The sequence below is a fragment of the Callorhinus ursinus genome, unplaced genomic scaffold (genome assembly GCF_003265705.2).
Source record: "Callorhinus ursinus isolate GAN/ISIS: 27379988/994484 unplaced genomic scaffold, GSC_fseal_2.0 scaffold8, whole genome shotgun sequence".
NCBI lineage: Eukaryota > Metazoa > Chordata > Mammalia > Carnivora > Otariidae > Callorhinus > Callorhinus ursinus.
The window spans coordinates 52,341,494-52,362,404 of NW_027397070.1; the positions used below are offsets into that span (position 1 = coordinate 52,341,494).

Consider the following 20,911-nt stretch of genomic DNA (forward strand, 5'->3'; position numbering starts at 1 on the left):
CGGGAAGCGGCGGCGGCGGCGGCCGCGCGGGCGGCTGAGGAGAGTAGAGGCCGGGAGTCGCCGCCGTCGTCCCCGCCCCCGCCCGGTCCGGCCGTTGCTGCCGCCTGGACGAAGCCCCCGCCGGCCACCAAACCACGTCCTTACCACGGTGTTTGTATTTGCCGAGTTCGCCATTTCCACACACAACACAAACAAGAGGGGGACAAGCCCAAGAAAACAAGATAAAAACAAAACCAAAAAAGAAAACAAAACCAAAACACCCGAAGGGTGGCCCAAGCCACCGCAAGATTGGGGGTAAAAATTTCAAACAAAATCGAATCCTGAAAGAGTAAAGGGGAGCGGTGAGAGGAGGAGGAGGGGGGCAGTCCTCCCAGAGCTAAAAACCTCGAGAATCGCCCTTAAAAAAAAAAAAAGCCACGACCCTTCTGGGGTCCGGGGGGCGTTGCCGGCTCCCCACCCCGCGCCAAGGAGGGAAACCACCACCGGTCGCCGCTCCCCGCGCCGCCGCTGCCGCCACCGGCTGCAGCTCCAGCCGTCCGGTCCGCCCGCTTCTCCCCTTTATATAGTGAGCCAACGAGCTGCGCGAGCCACCGCCGCCGCCGCTGCCGCCGAGAGACAGGGCGGAGGGGGAGGGAGGGGCGGAAAGGGCGGGGGCAGAAGTGGGCGGGGCTGAGCGCGAGACACCGCGAGAGCCGCGTGCGCAGGCGCGCCGGGGCGGAGGCCGCCGTGGGCCGCGTCGTCACGCGCCGTGGAGAGTGCTGGGCGGGCGGAGCCAGGGGACTGGAGTAGTCAAGTCGGCTTGCCCGCTCCCCAAGTCTCGCGTGATCACGTGGTTGCCACCCAGGCGGAAGTGTCCTACAGCTCTTTTAGGGTGAGGGACTTGCAAAGCATTGCTAGAAAAGGCATGAGTTCTGGTGACATTCCAGTCCAAAGTTACCTGGGACCGACTCTTGTCAAGTGTTTCTGCGTCTCCCGGCGCTGGAGAAGCTAGAAAATAGGGAAGGGGTGGTGGCGGCTGCCTCGCTAGCAATGGCTGCGGAGGACCGGTCACGTGTTCCCGCTTCCGGCCCCGGGAGCGCTTGGACTCGGGGCAGAGTTTTAAATGCGGAGTCATCTCGGGGCTTGAGCTAGTCTTTGACTTCAAGCTCTGAGGTTTTCGTTGCTCTCCTGAAGGGTCGGCCTTTCGCCTGCAAAATTGTGTACGTCTTCCTAAACGGGAAGAAAGCTGATTTGGGCCCACTGTTAACACATTTCAGAATTAGTAACCCCTGAACTGGCTGACTTGTCTCCACCAGTACAGCTGGAAGTCTCTGGGCTTAAATTTCCCCAAGGTTCGGTCACCTACTAGCCCACTAGTACTTTAAGTGACTTATAACGATGGTGGAAATGGAAAAAAATAAACGAAACACGAGCCACCGGATTATGACAGCACGATAACGTTTACCCCTCCCCCCCTTTTTAAAACACTGCCAAAATTCTGTAACCACATGGCCTGCGTGTAATGACTAACATCTGAAATACTTCCCCTTGACCCACCAACTCTCGTGGCCTCCTGCTGCGAGAGAGCGGGCAAAAAAAGTCCATGTCTTGGAGTATAAATCAAAAGGCATTGACCTGCTCTGCTCAGGCAAATCCCGCCTTTATGGCAACATTTCACGCAGAACAGAGAATTCTCTGTTTAGAAGGCAGAACTCACAGTACCTAATTCTCTTTGTCCCTAGGAATTTTGAGAGACGTGGAATGTAGTCTGGACAAGTGAGGGAGTTTATTTTCATAAACCAAAAAGAAATGTCAAAGTTGTATGCAACTGAAAGCATATTTGGAAAATAGCAAAGACAACTACCAGAGAGAGGAAAAGATGCAACGTGCCAGGAGAAAGCAGAGGCCATTAATACTCAGAAATGGGAAATTGTCGGTATGTTTGTGATAGGCAAAGAGAATATCAATTAATTTTGATATTTCTTTTAACACACCTGATCCTACATTCTTGCCTTACCACTTGCATTTCAGTTCCCTGCACAGGCTTCCTGCGTGAAGGCACTTAAAAAACGGTCCTAGGAAATCAGTGTTCTTGATAGTAAAAATAGGGTTCCATTACCTTTTGTAATTCATTTAATATTCAGGTGACCATTAGCCCGAAAAGTTATACTAAACAGTACCAATACTGATACTGGCTTATTAGGACTTCTTTTTACCTTTTTATGTATACATACTACCAAGTATTTGCACTGGGAATCCCTCACCTTCCACCTCATTTTCTTCCCTAACCCCTTGGTATTCTTGACTAAATGATAGAATGTTTTGCCATCAGTTAAGATAAAGACCACTGCATACAAAACATGGGTTAGAATTTATGAGATTTATTCGCCATGGACTTATTCCCAAGGGGATTAGTCACCATTTTGCTCTGATTGAGACTGACCTGTGAAGTAACAAAATACAGTTATTGGATTAAAAAGAAAACCCAGTTCTGGGTGCCTTATGACCTTCATACTTCTCAGAGGCTCTGAGATGGCCTCTGTTTTTACACACTTTAAATTGTAACATTGACTAATATTGACCCAGATCTCTTTCCTTCTCTCTCCAGTGTGCCTGGCATCTAACTAACCACCATGGATTCCATTCCAATTTACTGTTTTCCATTCCTCATTCAGTTGTAATATGCCTTCAATCACTATATATGTGTGCCAGCCAGTTTAGTTTCAGAAAGAGACATTTCCTGATCTTGCACCAAAATACTGGGTCTGAATAATTTGGAGACTACAGCTGTTTAATTCACAAAACTGGAAATCTGTGAATAGAAAGCTCCTCCCATGTAAGACTAGATTTAGCATTATATTTAAATTGTTTTTATCTTTACTTTTTCTTGGGGGAGGGGAGCTTAAATAACTTTTCCAATTTTAGCAGCTCCTTGTACCATGTATGAAACATTTATACTGGATTTTCAGTCTGTGAACTCATATTTTGTAACAGCCGTATACTTAAACAGATACATATAGTGCTCTCTTTCTTTGTAATGAATCTTTTTTTTTTTTTTTACTTCAAAGTGTTTTGTACTGGATGATAAAAAGTTACTTCTTTCTTTTAATGTTAATATTCTGCCTAAACACTGGATAACTGCCAAACAAAAGAGGCAATGGAAAATTTTAGTGCATAAATTTTAATATACCATAAACAAAATGACACCAAACTTTATATGTCCAAACATTAAAATGTTTTACTGTCCAAATGACTATTTCAGCAACAATGCCAAGAAAGAAAAAAAATCTAAAAAGACTGCTCATGGAAATTAGCTTGAACTAAAATCTCATTATGTAACTTACCTTCAGCTTCCATGTTCTTAAATAATAGATAGATAGATAGATCAATAAAGCTAATTATCTGGCATATTTAGGAATCAAGCAGCCCTTATATACTCAATAGTATTGAGCACTTTTGGAGAAAACAGAAGTGAAGGGGGAAGTTCTTGTAACTCAAGCTTACCAATCCTAATGAAAGCCCCTATTGTATGGTGCATAATGACAGCATTCATTCAAGATTTTAAAAGCACTGTATTTCAGTACTACCAAAAAATTATATTCAGAATTCACATATTTTTTAGGCCTTTACAAACCAAAACAAAAAATACCTGTTGATTTCCACATGCGCTGATGTTTGATGCAGTGTATAAAAAGAAATTACTGGCCATACCAATTACTTTTATACATATGAGGAGATTTTTTTAACTCTTTTTTTAATGTTCTCTTCCTTCTAACTTACAGTTTAAAATTGCTACTTCATGTCTTAAAACAGCAACTTAAAACAGCAACTTGCAATTATTTTTTGTATATGGAAATATAAGCCAGTTAGTGGTGGCTTAGCAAAAATAACAGTGCAGAATCTGTGCAGTCAGGTTTGACAATGCCATTACCTTACTGTGAGACCTTCTGTAGTAACTAAACTTCTCTGTGCTTGGTAAGATGAAATAGTAACCACCACCTATGGATTGTTGGGAAGATCAAAGGTACTAGAAAGTGCTTTGGTAAGTACTGGGTGGATGTTTGTATTATTAATGGTAAGTTACATCAACAACATCAAAGCAAGGGAAAGGTCTTTTTAACTCACATTATAGAACACTCCTATGAGATTTTAATAATGCTGCCAGTGGTTGATGATTAATTTATCCACAAAAAGTTTGGCTAAATTTTGATAACTTAAGTGGTGAGAGTATACAGAGTAATTTTTGTATGTAAATATAATATATGCTGTTGTGAGATAAGATTCCTTAAGCTAAGGGGCACCTGGGTGGGTCAGTCGATTAAGCCTCTGACTCTTGATTTCCGACTCTGGTCATGATTTCAGGGTCATGAGATTGAGCCCCGTGTTGGGCTCCACATTCATCGAGGAGTCGGCTTCTTCTCTCTCTACCCCTGCCCCCACCCCCACTCATGCATGCTCGCCCTCTCTCTCTCTCTCTCTCTCAAATAACTCTGAAAAAAAAAAAAAAAGATTCTTTAAGCTAAATGCTGATCTATCATTGTAATTCATCAAGTTGCTTGATTATACATGTGTACAATTATACCTAGCAAAACTACATACGAATTTGTTCATTGACCCAGCAATGCCAATTCTAGGACTCTATCCCACAGGTATAGTAGCAGAAATATGAAAAGGTATATGCCCAGGACTATTCAATTATAGGACTGCTTGCAACACCAAAAGAAAGGAAACACTCTGATATGTCCAGATAAGGGGATTGGTTGAATAAACTATGGTCTTTGCACACAGTGAAATACTATACAGCTATAACAAGGAATGAGGAATATTTCTATATACCACTATGGACTAATCTTCAGGATACAGTGCTAAGTGAGAAAAGCAAGTAGAGATAAGTGTTCTTTGTATGCTACCATCTAAGAAAAGAGGAACTATAACATTGTGTGTACATACACTTGCTTATATTTAAAAAAAGGAAAGATAAACCATAATTTTTTTTAAGGGAAGGTTACCTATAAGGACAAGGAGAAAATATTACGATGAGGACAGGAATAGAAACTAGGCTTATTTAAATGTATTTTTTATGTTTGACTCTGGAAACCTATTCACTTAATTATAAAATAAAATTAATTGTAATTGGTCTCAAAACTGAAATAAAATGAAGCAAATAAACCTAATAGTACATTTCATAACACACAGAGGGGAACCTTTTCAAGTGAGCTTAAAACACAGTAATTTGGGGTGCCTGGGTGGCTCAGTAGGTTAAGCATCCACCTTCAGCTCAGGTCATGGGTCCCTGCTCAATGGGGAGCCTGCTTTTCCCTTTCCCTCTCCCCCTCCCCCCTGCTTGTGCTCTCTCTCTCTCTCTCTCTCTCATGCTCTCTCTCTCAAATAAATAAAAAAAATATTTTTAAAAAACAGTAATTTGACTATACATCTATAGGGAGATATTTTCTAAAAACGAAGAAATATAAGTTTTTTTTCACTCTTCTCTGTATTGATGTGATAATGTTTGTATATGTATTCTGGTTTTTTAAATGTGAAATGTGAGATAAATAAAATGAGTAATTATGTGATGTTCTAATTATATCATCTTAATTGTTCTTAAAAACCAGGATTCCCAACATGGAGGAAAGGAAATGCAGATGTAAGATACAAGTAGATAAGTAAAATTCTGTAATCCCGAATTTGAACTAGAAGCATCGTGATGCATTGTCTTATTTTTTACCCTGCCTCTGAAAAGGCCTAGAAATAACCAATCCAGTAGCAATGAGTACACCTAATGCCTAAATTGTGGCATTTCAAGACCAGTATTCCTTGGAGAAATGTCTCATTCTGAGTCCAGGTCAGGACCAAGAAATGTCTTTTTTCTAAAAAACAACAAAACCCAAACCCAGTGTTTTAGTTGTAAAATATACATAGCTCTGAAAAAGCCTAAACGCATTGACCAATGTAGCAACTGTGAGCATCTCTAGCTCTCAGATTATTATCTTGAAATATCATTTTCCACTAAAAGGAATCAAGGCTCCTTGCAGATATTGCTGACTCCAGGATTAGAGCAAGAAAAATATCAGTTTGAGCCAGAGGAAATTGCCAATTATTGCCCAACCTAATACAAAATGAGTCTAGAATATCTTTTCATACAGGTCACAAAGAAGATGTATTAGTTTCCCTGGGCTATTGTAACAAAGTCCCACAAACTGGGTGACTTAAAATAATAGAAATTTATTTTCTCACACTCCTGGAAGCTGGAAGTCTGAAATCAAGATGTCAGCGAGACCATGCTCTATCTGATCCTCTGAGTAGAATCCTTCCTCACCTCTTCCCAGCTTCTGGTGTTGGCCTGCAGTCCTTGGTGTTCTTTGGCTTATGGTCGCATGACTCCAATCTCTGCCTCCATCTGTACATGGCATTCTCCCTGTGTCTTTACATTGTTTTCCCTCTATGCGTGTCTGTCTCTATGTCCCAAATTCCCCTTTTTGTAAGGTTGCCAGTCATACTGGATTAGGGTTTACCATAATGACCACCCTATTTCCAAATAAGGTCACTTTCTGAGATGCTAGGGTTCAGATTTCAACATCGCTTTTTTGGAGGACACAATTCAACCCATAACAGAAGATACCGAAGACTGCCAGTATCGTGTCAAGAGAATTTAGGAGCCAACATGAAGAGGCCCCTACTGGCCAAAGGTGAGACACTTGGAGTACCAGTAGGATAGAACTTAATAGCAAGTTGAAGTACATCAAATATTTAAATCCATTAATTTATAATACGGTTAAAAAAACATGAAAATGCTAATTGGTCGCTCTGGGAGGACGCCGGGGAATGAAGACTTACCTAGGACTTATCTAGCCTTTCCTACATGAATTCTACTGCCGAGTACCAAATGGTAGATGGCGTGGCTTGAATGTGACCCCCAAAAGAAAATGTCCATGTCCTAATCCTCAGAACCTGTGAATGTTACCTTACTTGTAAAAAAAAAAGGACTGCTTTTTCTTAAGATTTTATTTATTTATTTGACAGAGAGATAGAGAGAGCACAAGCAGGGGGAGCAGCAGGCAGAGGGAGAGGGAGAAGCAGACTCCCTGCTGAGCCAGGAGCCTAACACGGGGCTCGATCCCAGGACCTGGAGCTCATGACCTGAGCTGAAGGCAGACGCTCAACCAACTGAGCCACCCAGGCGCCCCCTAAATGTAATTAATATTAAACACTGTTTAATTACGTAGGTTTCCTCTTTCTCTGGTTCTTGGATCTCACAGCCACATATACCTTATCTTGATTCACAAGTTGAACAGCTGTAATTGGGATAGTTAAAAATGGTGAAAAATAAGGTGCTCACTCTGATGTTTTTATAAAAGTATTCTTCTAGCAGACAAACTATCTTTTTTTTAAAGACTTTGTTTATTTGAGAAAGAGAGAATGAATGCATGACCAAGGGGGAGGGGCAGAGGGAGAGGGAGAAGCAGACTCTCCACTGAGCGGGAAGCCTCGCTCAATTCCAAGACCCTGAGATCATGACCTGAGCCAAAGGCAGATGCTTAACCAATTCAGCCACCCAGGCTCCCCCAAATTATCTTTTATTTACATGCCACCTTTATCTTCTTATTCATACATCTTCAATTTGATAGAGGCTTCTGATATGGCAGATAATTCTACATAGATAACTTTCTAATAAAACACAACATAGATAAATCTGTAGTTTATTTACAAACCATATCTTAGAGAATTATTATGTAAACTGGAACTAGATGGACCATTTTCAGTTCCCAGAATCTACCTTCCTCTGGTAGTAGAAGTAATACAGCTTGTAAAAAGGGAGGGAGCAGAAAGTCAGAGATTCCAGACCAGAATGGGAGGACTGATCCGTTTAACAGTTTTCTGTGAGAAAATCAAGGGGTTGCAATTCAAATACCTTGTTGTGAACAAGGTTCTGGATTATTTTTGTAGGATGCTTCTTCAAAGTAATGAGATAGCCAGCAGGCAAAACATAATAGATGCTTAAACAGGAAAAATGGAGATTAAAAAAAAAATGAGGAATTTGCTATTTTGTGTTCCTGCCAAGATGAGAAGCAACGATAATAATGGATTGACTTCACATGGTACTTCCTTTAAAGCTTATAGCAATCCAATGAGATAAGTAATATAATCCCTTCATTGTGGATGGGAAACTGAGACTCACCTTCAGCGGTGATTGCCCAAGGTCATATTGCTGTTTACTTGTGAAATTTTAGAGGTACAAGTTCAAGGCTCTTTCCACCTGTCTTAGAAATTAAGAAACTATCAATCCAGGAGAATGCAAAGGTTTTGAGTCAAATCATGTTGCTCCTTAAGTTTGTCAAATGTATGTTAATTATATAATGTGTTAAACTTCGTTTGGGAGAAGAGAAACTCCGTAGCTTATGCAAAACTGAGACCTGAAACCAAGACTTTGCCCTGATTAAATATAATTGCCTTCATAAAAGCAACATCAAGAAGCATTTATTAAATCATAACTAATTTCTCTGTTTTTACATCAGTTGAAAATCATCCATTTCCCATTTTAAGTAGCACCTACTCAATTACTGAATTTGTCAAGAACAGTCATTTTCTAGCAAGATTCTTTATAATCAAAACATTTATGTCTAGCTTTATCATTACATTTTAGATGCTTTCATAAAACAAGAAATGAAAGATGACTGTTTTTAGTGGTAGAACATTAGGGAGAGGAATTCTTTATATTTTACCTAATAAACCAGTGGCATAACTTTGATTCTGTAGATTAAAAAATATATTAAATTGGGCATGTGCTAATGTCATTGCACAATAATAAATCAGAAGAGGCAGTATATACTGAAAGGTATAGTGGTATAGCACGTAGCCAAGTGTGTGGACTTTGAGTCATGTAGACTAAGATGCTTGTCCCCGCTCTAACCACGGGCAAGTTACCTCATCTGTAAAGTGGCAGTTTAGTAATATTACCTACTTTAGCGAGTTGTGTGACGATTGAGATTTAATCTATGTAAAGCCCCTTAGCACAGTGATTGGCACAAAGTACATCCTCAGTAAATACTGAAGACCATAACAACAAGAACAACAACAATAGTAATATTGATGGTACAGAAAATTAAATGGGTTCCATTTTGTCTTTGTCTAGATCATGTTGAACAGTGGAGCAAATGGGAATTAGAACATACTTCTGAAGTGAATTCACCAATTAAGCAAAGCCATCTCTCTTTTGGACATGTAAGGGTTTTTTTTTTTTTTATTTTTTCCATCTGTAAAATTAGAATCAAAGAAGGAAGCAATTCCAAGTGTGAGATGAAACACATACTATGCTCTGAATTAGTAAATTTTTCACCAGTTTCCTTGAGGTTAAATCATTTGAATAACTGATTTCTGTTTCTAAATTTGTTGAAAATCATCTATTTCCTGAAATGACTCAGACTGTTTAAAACTAGAGGCCTTATATAAATCTCTAGTCAAGAGATATAATTGCTCACTTGTCAAGTGTAGAATGCATTACCATTCCTCAATAAATGTTAAATTGAAATGATAGATTTTCCAGCCTTCAGATATATTGTAGTGTGTGATAAAAGGCAATCAATACTGTTATTTGGCCACAAGAAGACAAAATACACCTGAGCCCAGATAGAACACCGAACTAGGAAACCACAGTCCCTGGGTGGTGTTTCATTTCTTCATATATTTTGTAGCCTCCTTAGGGATATTTATCACTAACAATCGTTTTATTTTCCAAGGATAGAATTCATTACATAATCGCTTCTTAATTTTCTCTAATTTTAGTGAACAATACAATCAATTCCAAAGCCCTTCTTCCTGTCTCCCCTCTTCCCTGAACTTACCTTCCTTTCTCCTTCCCTCTCTCTCTTGCCTCTCATTGTCTCCATTACTGTTCCTTTGCTTTTCTTTCTCCTTTTTAATACTGTAGTTACAGAATACCAAACATAGCCTCTTTTCAGTGCCCTTAAGGTATTTTCACCCTTCCAATATTGGCTTAAAAAATCAAATTGGAATTTCTGTCTGACTTTATAAAAATGTGATTGGATAATGATTATCAGATACAGACCATTTTCAAAATCTCAGTATGTTCTTAGTCTCCATATTTAGTCCTCTGATTTTTTTTTTCCTGAACCAATCATGACATTCAAAAAGTATTTTATTGGGGAGGAAAAACAACAACAAAACAAGCAAAATTAAATACCAAAAGCTATCGAATAAAAAAAATTACATAAAATAAAAGATGAAGCCCATGTATTTCTGTCTTTCCAGTCATACCTTTCAATCACACGTGTATTTTTTCTTATGCCCACAAAGCATCTCTGGATATATATATGTAGATAAATATGAGTACACTTTGTTTTTTACAAAGAAGGAATCACGCCTTAAATTTTATATACAACTTGCTTTTTTTAAAAAAAATAAAGATTTATTTATTTATTTGAGAGAGAGAGAGAGAGAAGGAACACAAGCAGGGGGAGCAGGAGAGGGAGAAGCAGGCCTCCCATGGAGCAGGGAGCCCGATGTGGGGCTCGATCCCAGGACCCTGGGATCATGACCCGAGCCGAAGGCAGACTCTTAGCGACTGAGCCACCCAGGTGTCCTGCTCCTAGAAGTTTTAATTCCTTCCATTATTTCCCCCATCATTGTTTCTCTATATTTATTTTTGTAAATTATTTGGAAAGTGATAATATTTGATGTAATTACTTGTGTATTGGGCTTCAATGTACATTGTAAAGGGACTATTAAGACAAATATTTTCACAATTTTCTTTGTTCTTGGCTTATTTTTCTCTTATCCAAAAAGAAAGACTAACACTGTCTCTAATTCTCAAGATCTGGAAATACTCTCCTTCCTAAGTTTTGTACATACTCCCATTTAAAAGAATGTATTATAAGGCACCTGGGTGGCTCAGTTGGTTAATTTTTTTTTTAAAGATTTTATTTATTTACTCGACAGAGAGAGAGACAGCGAGAGCAGGAACACAAGCAGGGGGAGTGTGAGAGGGAGAAGCAGGCTTCCCGCTGAGCAGGGAGCCCGATGTGGGACTCAATCCCAGGACCCTGGGATCATGACCTGAGCCGAAGGCAGACGCTTAATGACTGAGTCACCCAGGCGCCCTCAGTTGGTTAATTGTCTGCCTTTGGCTCAGGTCGTGATCCTAGGATTCTGGCATCAAGCCCCGCATCGGGCTCCCTGCCTGCTTCTCCCTCTCCCTCTGCTGTTCTCCCTGCTTGTACTCTCTCTTAATAGCTCTGTAACTATCTGTCTCTATCAATAAATAAATAAAATGTTTATTAAAAAAATAAAAGAATGTATTATAATTCAATTTTTGCATGTCTGATTCCCTCTAGACTTTTCTGCCAATCATTCAACAAATACTTATTGAGCATCAAGCCCTATTCTAAGCCATGAGGGTACAGCATAAGACAAAACAAACCGAATTCCCTTCATTCATGAAGCTCAGGAGGCTGGTGAAACAGACAACAGACAAGATAAATAAGTAGAATATTATATGTTAGGCATTTGTAGAAATTCAGGTGAGAAGAGTAGAGATAGAAAGATTCATCATATGTTTTGAAAAGGGACCCAGTAAGGTTTGCTTTGGGTACAATATGGGGTTTTAGAAAAATGAGCAATCAGAGATGCCACATAGGCTTCTCTTAGGTGACTGGGAAGGTGTGGTGCCATTTAGGTTAGGGAAAATTGAGGGAAAGACACATTTAGGGGAGAAAAATTCTGTTATGGTTAGGTTTAGATGTCTGTTGAGCACTCAGGTGAAGACATCAAATAAACTGTTGAATACAAGTTTAGAACTCAGCAATTTGAATTAAATCCAAGAATTAAAACTTCCAGGAACAGGACACCTGGGTGGCTCAGTCGCTAAAAGTCTGCCTTCGGCTCGGGCCATGATCCCAGAATCCTGGGATCGAGCCCCACATTGGGCTGGAAATAAATACTGGGGAATCATTTAGCATATATAGGTACTTAGAGCCATGGGGATGTGGAGATTGTGTGAAGAATGTAAGGGGAGAGAGTAGAGGCATTCTGACATTTAGGGACTGGACCAAGGAGAGAACAAGACTGGGAAGGAGTTGGCAATGATGTAGCATATAAACCAGGAGAATGGGAGGAGTGAGGGTAGGAGGTGGGTGTGGACACCAAGGTTAGAGAATGTTGCAAAAAGAGAGTAGTTAAAGCTGTCAAATGCTGCTGAGAAGCACATAAGAGAAGATAGGAAAGATCTTAGATTTGTCAAGTCAGAGGACATTGACAAAAGCCATTATAGTGTAGTAATGGAGATGGAAGACAAATTGGAGTGAATTGAGAAGAAAAGATGAAGTGAGAAAAGGCTGAGAGCAAATATAGCTTCTCTGTATCTCCCTGATCAGAAGTAGCAATCAGCAGTCAGAGCACAGACTCCCCATGTTGGGAGGACAGGGTCCTTTGTGTCTACTCTGGCTCCTGCAAGCGCACACAAGCTGCTTCTGGAGTATGTGCAGGGCTGCCTGCCACAGGACTGGGAGATGGGGGATGGGTAGCTGCTCCTGTGGCTAAGAGCTGACATTGACTGAACCTAACACTGCAATTTACCATTCAAGCCTTTGCCTGGACGTTGCAAGCCTTCAACAGACTTCAGAGTTCCAACATGGTTATGTCAGATGCTGCCAATGCAACTGATGTCTAGGTGGGGAGACGGATTCCTAGTGCTTCCTACTCTACCAGCTTCCCAGAATCCTTTCCTCAAATGATTTTTTGAAGGTGGGATTTGTTAGAGACTATTTCTGGGAATAGTCAACAGGAAAAAAATCATAATGACACAAAAGAAATTGCATATTATTGCAGTCATCACTCTTTGAGAAAGGCCAGTGAGGATAGGCTTCAGAGCAAAAAGGGAGGTGTTCATCTTTGCTGGGAACAGAAAGCTTCCATATACTGTAAAAGGAGAGGATGAGAAGAAAGTTAGAACTGACAGTGGAAATGTGTAGGTAAGTTGATAGATTTGGTGGTAGGAAGCAAAGGAACTTCCTGTAATTGTTTAAAATTTTTCAGTAAAATACAAGGGTAAGTTATCAGCTGAGAATGCAGTGTAAAAAGTGGGAAGGAATCATTGAAGGTTTGAGAAAAGAGGAGAAAATATGAATTAGTAATTTTTTGCAGGCAGAACATCAAAGGCATCTTAAAAAGTATATAAGGTTGTTACGGAGAATCAATTGCTTTCTTCAGATTTAGGATAAGAATCATAATGGCTGTGGTGCTTTTCTCTGGTGTCAGTCAGCTACTTGTGGGAGGGCATAGAGTGGGTCAGTAAGAGGCATAACTAAAGTGACAAAGATCACTAACTGTTCCCAAATATCCATTTTTCCCTTTCCTTTAGGAATAGAATTCCCTGAGTGTCAGCTGGTCTTGCCCAGCAAGAGATTACATTTTTGAGCTTCCTTTGCAACTGATTGTCACCCTGTGCTTACATTTGATCCAGTGCATATAAGAGGTGATGTGGGCAACTCCTGGAACATCTTCCTAGAGAGTAAGCCATGTGTCTTGGGCCTCAGCAAGTAACTACTGTCAGAAGTTCATAAATAACAGAAAACCAGCGAATGACCAAGTAGTAATACATAAAAGTTTATTGTGCACACACCAAAACACAGTTTGCAAACCAGGAGCCCTCAAACCAAAACAGGGAATGAGGCTCAGGGTATATGGTTAGAGGGCAAGGCCCCTTCTGTAAGGGGTAGTTTATATAATGGGAAGGCAGTGGTTATTTATACTTCATGGTGATTGGTTAGAATATTAGAAATTTCATAAATGATAGAGAATTGGTCTGTAGTGACCTCATATTAACCTTGGGAACCAGTTCAAGTTTTGCTTATGATTTCCAGACACACAATCAAGAAATAACCCAGGTCAAGTTAGTCTTGCAAAATAAGCTAAATTAAGCTTTGTATGAAGGTCAAGGAGATAGCAATGTTTGGGGTTGTAGTGTGTGATAGCATGAACTCCATAGGATCCAAGTTTTGAAGAGGAAGGAGAATGATTTATGAAGCAAAGAGGATACCTCTCTTCTCTCTCGTCTTCAAGCCCACAGGTACATGGTGTAAGAGGAAAAAACCACATCCTGTTGTGAGGACTTCAGGGCAGTGGGAGCGTGGGCCTGGAACAGGGGGATAGCAGTGTTTCAGTTGGGTTGGAAATGAAGGCAGTTGGGAGTGAAGGGGCTGTCCTGAGAGGATATCATAGATAGAGTACTGATGACAGGTCTTGAGTCTTAGAGGCACAGCAAGTGTCGAGGGAGCTAGGGACGAGTGTAAGAGGGAGACGTATTCATGGATGAATTGGGGTGATGGGTGAAAAGAGTTGGGATTTCTAGCAGTTCCTGAGGCTAATGGAAACACATATTGGCATAGTGATGCTAAGGTCCAGTTAGAGGAAGGTTAGGAATTGGTTTAAGGTGGGAAGCACAGACGACCCAGCAGTCTTGCACCAGTTGAGATCTAGCACCTAAAGACCAAAGACATATGAGAGTTTGGTGTCTTGGACAGTTGCAGTGATGAGAAGCCACAGGAACAGCAGTCTCACTGGAAGCTCCAGGAACTCTGTTAACTCACATTATTTAAAGTCTCTGTGCTTCAGTTTCTCAATGACATGAATGAGATGGGGGATGATAATGGTACTTACTTGATAATTATGCAATAGATTGAATTAATGGCTCCAATTCTTCACCCCTCCCTATGTGTACACCCTTTGCCTGTGACTTTGCAGTATATTAAACAGATGGAGTCTGTTCTCTTTCCCTATCAATCTGGGTCTGGTCACGTGAGTCCATTTGGCCAACAGAATTTGGTAGAAGTGATGGTGTGCCATTTCTGACGTCAGGCCCTAAGAAGCCTAAGTATTTCCACTCTTGTTCTTGTGCTCCTGCCTCTGCATGAAAATGACCTACCCAGGCAAACTTGTCAATTCCAAGAGGAGGATAAGAGACATATACAGTGGATCTGCCCTAACTAAGATGCCCCGGCCAAGCCCAGGCTAGGGCAGGGCACCCAGGCAACACTTAAGCACATAAGCAAGCCCAGCCTAGGTCAGTCAGTCCACAGTAGACCACAGATATGTGAGCTTTAATAAGCAAGAACTATTGTTTTAAGCCACTGAGGTTTGGAATGGTTTGTTATACAGAAATAGGTAACCGATATAAAATATAAGGCATCAAACACAGTACATGGCATTCGGTTATTACTCAAGTAATGTTAGTGTTCTAGTTACTATGGCTGTGTAACAAATTACCCCAGAATTTATTGGCCTGAAACAGTTATTTATTATGCTCATGAATTATGAGGATCAGGAATTCGGACAGAGTACAGCAGGAATGGCTTATCTCTTTTCTGTGACATCAGGTGCCTCAGCTGGAAGCCTCAAAATCTGCGGGCTGGAATCATTTGAATCTCTACGCACTTATGTGTCTTGGTTGATTCCAGCTGTCAGCTGAGACCTTAGCTAAGACTTTTGAGTGGGATACCTACATGTGGTCACTGGACGTGGTCTGGGCTCCCTCAAAACATGGAGCCGGGGTGGAAAGGTGAGTGAAATAAGAGAGAGAGAGACAGAAACTGCATCCTGTTATGACCTCACCTTGGAAGTCACATAGCCTCACATCCACTGTGCTCTATTGGTTGGAGCAGTCGTTAGACCCACCATTCAAGGCCCAGATTGCAGGGGTGGGGAAACAGACTCCACAATTTGATGGGGCTGGAAGGTTCTGGAAGAGCATTTGGGACTGGAAGTACTGTTATTTATTGCATTTATTTGGAGGAAAATATAGTCTGTCCTATTTAACCATTTTTATTTCTACTATTCTCATCAAATAGATGTACTGATTATATCTAAATCCCCCATTTATACTGAGTTCTGCGTACTTTACTTACATAATGGTGTTCCCCCTACTTGTGCACTTGCCCTCCTGGCCATGCCCTACCTTGCCTTCTGAACTGGTACCCTTTCCTTCAAGAGTTGGCCCGAAACATATCCCTTCTCCAAAACTTTTCCCTGATTGTGATAATTCATTTGAATTCCTCCCCAAATTTCTAAAATCCATCATTTAGCACTCTTTGTATATACCTTGCATTATACATTATCTTGCTATATATAATTCTTTCTGAGGGCAAGAATGACAATATTTAAGCTTTCTAATGTACTTGGCTAAAACCAATTTTTTAAAAAGATTTTATTTATTTATTTGACAGAGAGAGACACAGCGAGAGAGGGAACACAAGCAGGGGGAATGGGAGAGGGAGAAGCAGGCTTCCCGCAGAGCAGGGGGTCCCATGCGGGACTCGATCCTAGGACCCTGGGATCATGACCTGAGCTGAAGGCAGATGCTTAACTGACTGAGCCACCCAGGCGCCCCTAAAACCAATTATTTTGATAATCTTAAGAATTCCCCAAATGTTTATTATTTTTGTTGATGATGATGATAATATCAGGGAGTGGACAAGAATAGTCTGTAGTCCCCTGACAAATGCAACTTTCTAAGTGCATGGGAAATACTTCTTGCCGCAAATTCATTGCTTCATAGCATGTGTCAATGTGGCGCAGCGTCCCAAAGCCATTCTTAGGAACATTTCTGCATGTGCTTGTTTAAAATATACGTATGACCTTTTCCTAAAGTTTCAAGATTAAGGGTGTGCTCATTCATCCTTCAACCATCCCCTCTTCATTGGTTTTGATTTTCCATTTGTGGCTCCTCTTTTTTCCCTTCAAACCCTTATTTTTTTTATTTTTTTTTTTTTTACAAAAGTTTATTCTTAAATGTACAACAGGATCTAAGACAACACTTCATTCCAGCTACAGGTAGCAACAGATGCTATGACAGGGAATCCAGATGTTTAAACAGGAAGGGAATTAAGGATCATCATTGCCTCGGGCACAAGGAACAGCTTATTTTTTGCCAGATTTCTTAATTCCACCTATGGCCAGGGGGCCCTTCCCCGAGGCCCTCGCTTTTAGCTCCTCGAGTTTCTTCTGCTCTTCTTCCTGTTTCTGCTTGAATGCCTTCTTTCTTGTCCCTCTCCTCGGCCTGCCTCTTGGACTGCTTCGGGGGCTCCTTCTTGCCACCTTCACGGCCGGATCTCCCTTCAAACCCTTTATACATCATCTTTGTTGTTTCTTGTAGCCTCATCTCCTCTCCTACGTTCACTGATACAGGGATTAAAATGAAATATTAAAACATTGTTACTATTTCTATATTTCCTTATGTATGGATTTATGTTTTCGTAAATTCTAGGCTCCAGATATTTTCATGTCTGTTTTTACTTTTTTTTTTTAAGTAGCCTCCACACCCAGCAGGGAGCCCCACAACGCACTTGAACTCATGTCCCCAAGATCAAGACCCGAGCTGAGATCAAGAGTCGGCTGCTTAACCGATTGAGCCACCCAGGCTCCCCTTTCATGTCTATTTTTAAAGGGGCGCCTGGCTGGCTCAGTTGGTTAAGCAACTGCCTTCGGCTCAGGTCATGATCCTGGAGTCCCAGGATCGAGTCCCGCATCGGGCTCCCTGCTCAGCGAGGAGCCTGCTTCTCCCTCTAACCCTTCCCCCTCTCATGTACTTTCTCTCTCTCATTCTCGCTCTCTCAAATAAATAAATAAATCTTTAAAAAAAAAATAGGTAACCATAAGCTCATGATTTGGGTACCAGCTATAGAACTGAGGAGGCCACATACTATTATGTAGTTTCTACGTTGCACAGAAGGACTCTTCTGAGAAGGCGGAGGTGAAACCCCAGGCTTGATCTACTTACAGTATTCTGTATGTTCTGATGTGGGGCTTTACCAGCCCAGAAAGTGGGATGCCCTTTTGTAACTCAAATGAAGTTGTCAAACGTGCTGCCCTTGCTCCCAATGATGCATTTGCTATCAAAACCATCTTCTGAACGAGGTATTTCTGGAGGGGGTGGACCATGTCTCATTTACCTCTGCATCCTTCGAACCTAATAGAACACAGAATGGGTGTTTCAAAACATTCTTGAATGACTACTGTATTGATTAGCAATTATGCCAAGAAAGAGTACTTTGCAGATGTGTTAGTCATTGCGGTCACCTGAAAGTGGGGTGCCCCGCTCACAACCTTCCTGTAGGTGGCAGAGTAGCATAGACCAGAATATGCTGATTTATGTCTGCTGATTCCTACATTGCTTTCGGTGCATTTTTGCTGCATGCCCAGAAGACCAATTCTTTTATTCAATGATTGCTTTCTAATGAGGAGGATAAACCTAATAAATAAAAAATACTAAAAGGCAGCACACAACTGTTAACAGGCGGCAAATGAGATGTGCAATTGGTTCAAAAAGAGTTCAACGTGGGAAGAAGTAATTGGAGACCATTTCAGTCTCTGAGATATGTTCCTTTTTCCGCCAGTGCCACCACAATAGTCCAGGCTCTCGGGGCTTTATAGCGTTTAGTGAAAAGAACAGAGAGGAAGAGAAGAAGAGGAAGAGGTGAGGGAGAGGTAAGAAGATAAAAAAAAAATGTAACCCCTGGGGTTTGCTTTCTACAAGTGTAGAAGAGATTTTATCTCGTTCCCTTCTGTTGACCTAGACTGTGTGGGGAAGGAAAGTACATGTATTTCAGCTCTGAGTTTTTTTTTTTTTTTTTAAGATTTTATTTATTTGTCAGGGAGAGAGAGAGCGAGCGCGAGAGAGCACGCACAAGCAGGGGGAGTGGCAGAGGGAGAGGGAGAAGCAGGCTCAAGGAGCCCAATGCAGGACTCGATCCCAGGACCCTGGGATCATGACCTGAGCCGAAGGCAGATGCTTAACCGACTGAGCCACCCAGGCGTCCCTCAGCTGAGTTTTTCTAAAAATAGTGTCTGTAAATTTTTTTAGACCTCTAAAGAAAAAAAATGTGAGTTTATGTAAGTTCTTTTTGGAGATCTAGGATAGACTTCTCTTTGGTTTGGAAAGATACTTCAATGTGTAATTGGTCCATGACAGGATGCAATGGAGTGGAACTAAAGTTTGCTTTGCATAAGAAAGTAAACTATAATGGAGACTCATTATACTTCTATTCAAGTTATTTAGTCTGCCATTCCACTCAGTGGGTCTGTGAGGCAGAGAAAAGATGCCATCAAGCCTGAAACAGTCAATTCATGTTGGTAAAACTCAGGAAATAATTGTGACTCATTTTAATGGCTTCCCCACATTGACCGTGAACTGGAACACATTGTTCAGGTGGCTGGGATTTGGGGCGGTGATGACTCTGTCAGTATTCTCAATGAAGAAGCTGAAAAATTAATTGAGGGTCATAGGGCAACTTTCATTAAAGAAGATTTATGCCTTAGTCTACTTTATTTTATGGGCACTTTGATTTTCAAGAGTGTTGACTTTAGAACTTAATCCCCACTTAACATGAGATTTTAAGAATTTTTCAGTTTTCCCTTGGCAGTCAGGGAGACCATCGTTTGGGGACTTGAGATGTTGGCCACATTTACTCAGGCTAGAGGCGAGGGAGAAATGTTTAACAAGGATTCCCTCTGTGGGGTGTGAGCAGTGAACTTTCAGAGCAGAGATGTCTGGTATTGAGTTTTAAGTTCTTTCCTGTTTTGTGCTGTACTCACTATTAATTGCTAACCTTTGATAAATGTCAGTTGTACCATCAGCCTTGAATTATTAGTACCTTGCAGAATGGAGAGAGGGGCTGCCTTCATTAAATATGAATGCATCTAAAATACTTAGTACACATGGTTGCACCACAGTACAAACACTACATAAAAGCTAACTCATATTATGTTTTGGGAATAGAGAAAGCGCTGTCCAGCATGGAGAAATAAAGAGGACATAGTTAGAGGTGATCAAGAAAAAGGTGGGAGGAATTTGGAAAAGAGCTGACAAATGACACAGAGGACATTTAAATTCTCATCTTCACTTCCTCTCATTCCCAACTTCTCTTCCCACAAATCCTGAAGAACACTAGGGAGCACACTTGGCTTCAGAGAACCACTTGCATAGTTATTCCACTTGAATATTGTACAGGGGGAACCTTAGCAGGCTGAAACCTTACGTCAATGTGGGACCTAGACAGGTCTCAAAACTTGCTCAAGAGGACTCTGGACAGATAAGGATGGAAGAATAGGGTGAAGGAGTATATTATTCTTCAGCTAAGAAAATTTTATGCTGTTATTTGGCCATTAATCCTTCTGTGCACCTGCTATCAGTTACTAATACCAGGTAATTTCATACTGGCTAGGCTATAGAATTCTGTGTTCTGTTGAGGACACAGTTCTCTCAACGACAGGGGGCCAATTATAGATCATTTTATTTTGCAATAAGATGTCCATGGCCTATTTGAACTAAACAAAACACAAAGCTTGATTTATTTCTTTCCTTGTTTACTCAAAAAAAACCCTGGATTTTCTTTGCCCTTAAGCTTTCCTCTAGTCCAAAAATACCCGGCACATTGTAGACAGATGAGTCTTTCTAGAATAGTGCTTTATTAGTAAAATTCTAAAATGGCTTCATAGCATTTACTGGGTTGAGTCGACCTCAGGCTAGATGCAAGCCCTGTCTCAGCTTGGCTTTGCTACCAACCTTACCTTTTTTTTTTTTTTTTAAGATTTTATTTATTTATTTGAGAGAGAGAGAGAGTGAGAGAGAGCATGAGAGGGGAGAGGGTCAGAGGGAGAAGCAGACTCCCTGACGAGCAGGGAACCCGATGTGGGACTCAATCCCGGGACTTTGGTATATGTGCTGCCAAAGCGAGCACTGATCCCGGGACTTTGGGATCATGATCTGAGCTGAAGGCAGTCGCTTAACCACTGAGCCACCCAGGTGCCCCCAAACCGTACCTTCTGATGTGCATGAGCCCTTCACTCAGGTCAGGCTCACCTTCCACTCATCCAGCATGCCACTTTGACATGGCTCTTCCCAGTTCTAAACTCCCTTCCTCTTGCC

At 41.1% G+C, this 20,911-nt stretch overlaps 1 protein-coding gene, 1 long non-coding RNA gene and 1 pseudogene across 4 annotated transcripts in view; 1 reads left to right on the plus strand and 2 right to left on the minus strand.

Moving 5' to 3' along the window:
* The window catches only part of GTF2A1 (general transcription factor IIA subunit 1), a 45,672-nt gene extending 44,032 nt beyond the window's left edge, over positions 1-1,640 (minus strand). The window contains exon 1 of one of the 2 annotated variants that reach the window (XM_073895679.1): positions 1,537-1,640. In XM_073895679.1, coding sequence (XP_073751780.1) covers positions 1,537-1,584 — 48 coding nt within the window. In that variant the 5' untranslated portion in view covers positions 1,585-1,640. Of the gene's footprint in view, positions 1-144; positions 623-1,536 lie in introns of those variants that run through there. The other variant, XM_025869525.2, reaches the window with a different exon arrangement.
* Positions 1-10,155, plus strand: part of LOC112822129 (uncharacterized) — an 11,476-nt gene extending 1,321 nt beyond the window's left edge. The window contains exons 2-5 of one of the 2 annotated variants that reach the window (XR_012379112.1): positions 1,722-1,915; positions 2,588-6,665; positions 7,000-7,169; positions 9,110-10,155. This is a non-coding gene — a long non-coding RNA (uncharacterized lncRNA). Of the gene's footprint in view, positions 1-904; positions 1,916-2,587; positions 6,666-6,999; positions 7,170-9,109 lie in introns of those variants that run through there. The other variant, XR_012379111.1, reaches the window with a different exon arrangement.
* Positions 10,156-16,905: 6,750 nt separating this feature from the next.
* Positions 16,906-17,146, minus strand: LOC112821870 (translation machinery-associated protein 7-like; annotated as a pseudogene).
* Between the last annotated feature and the right edge of the window lie 3,765 nt (positions 17,147-20,911).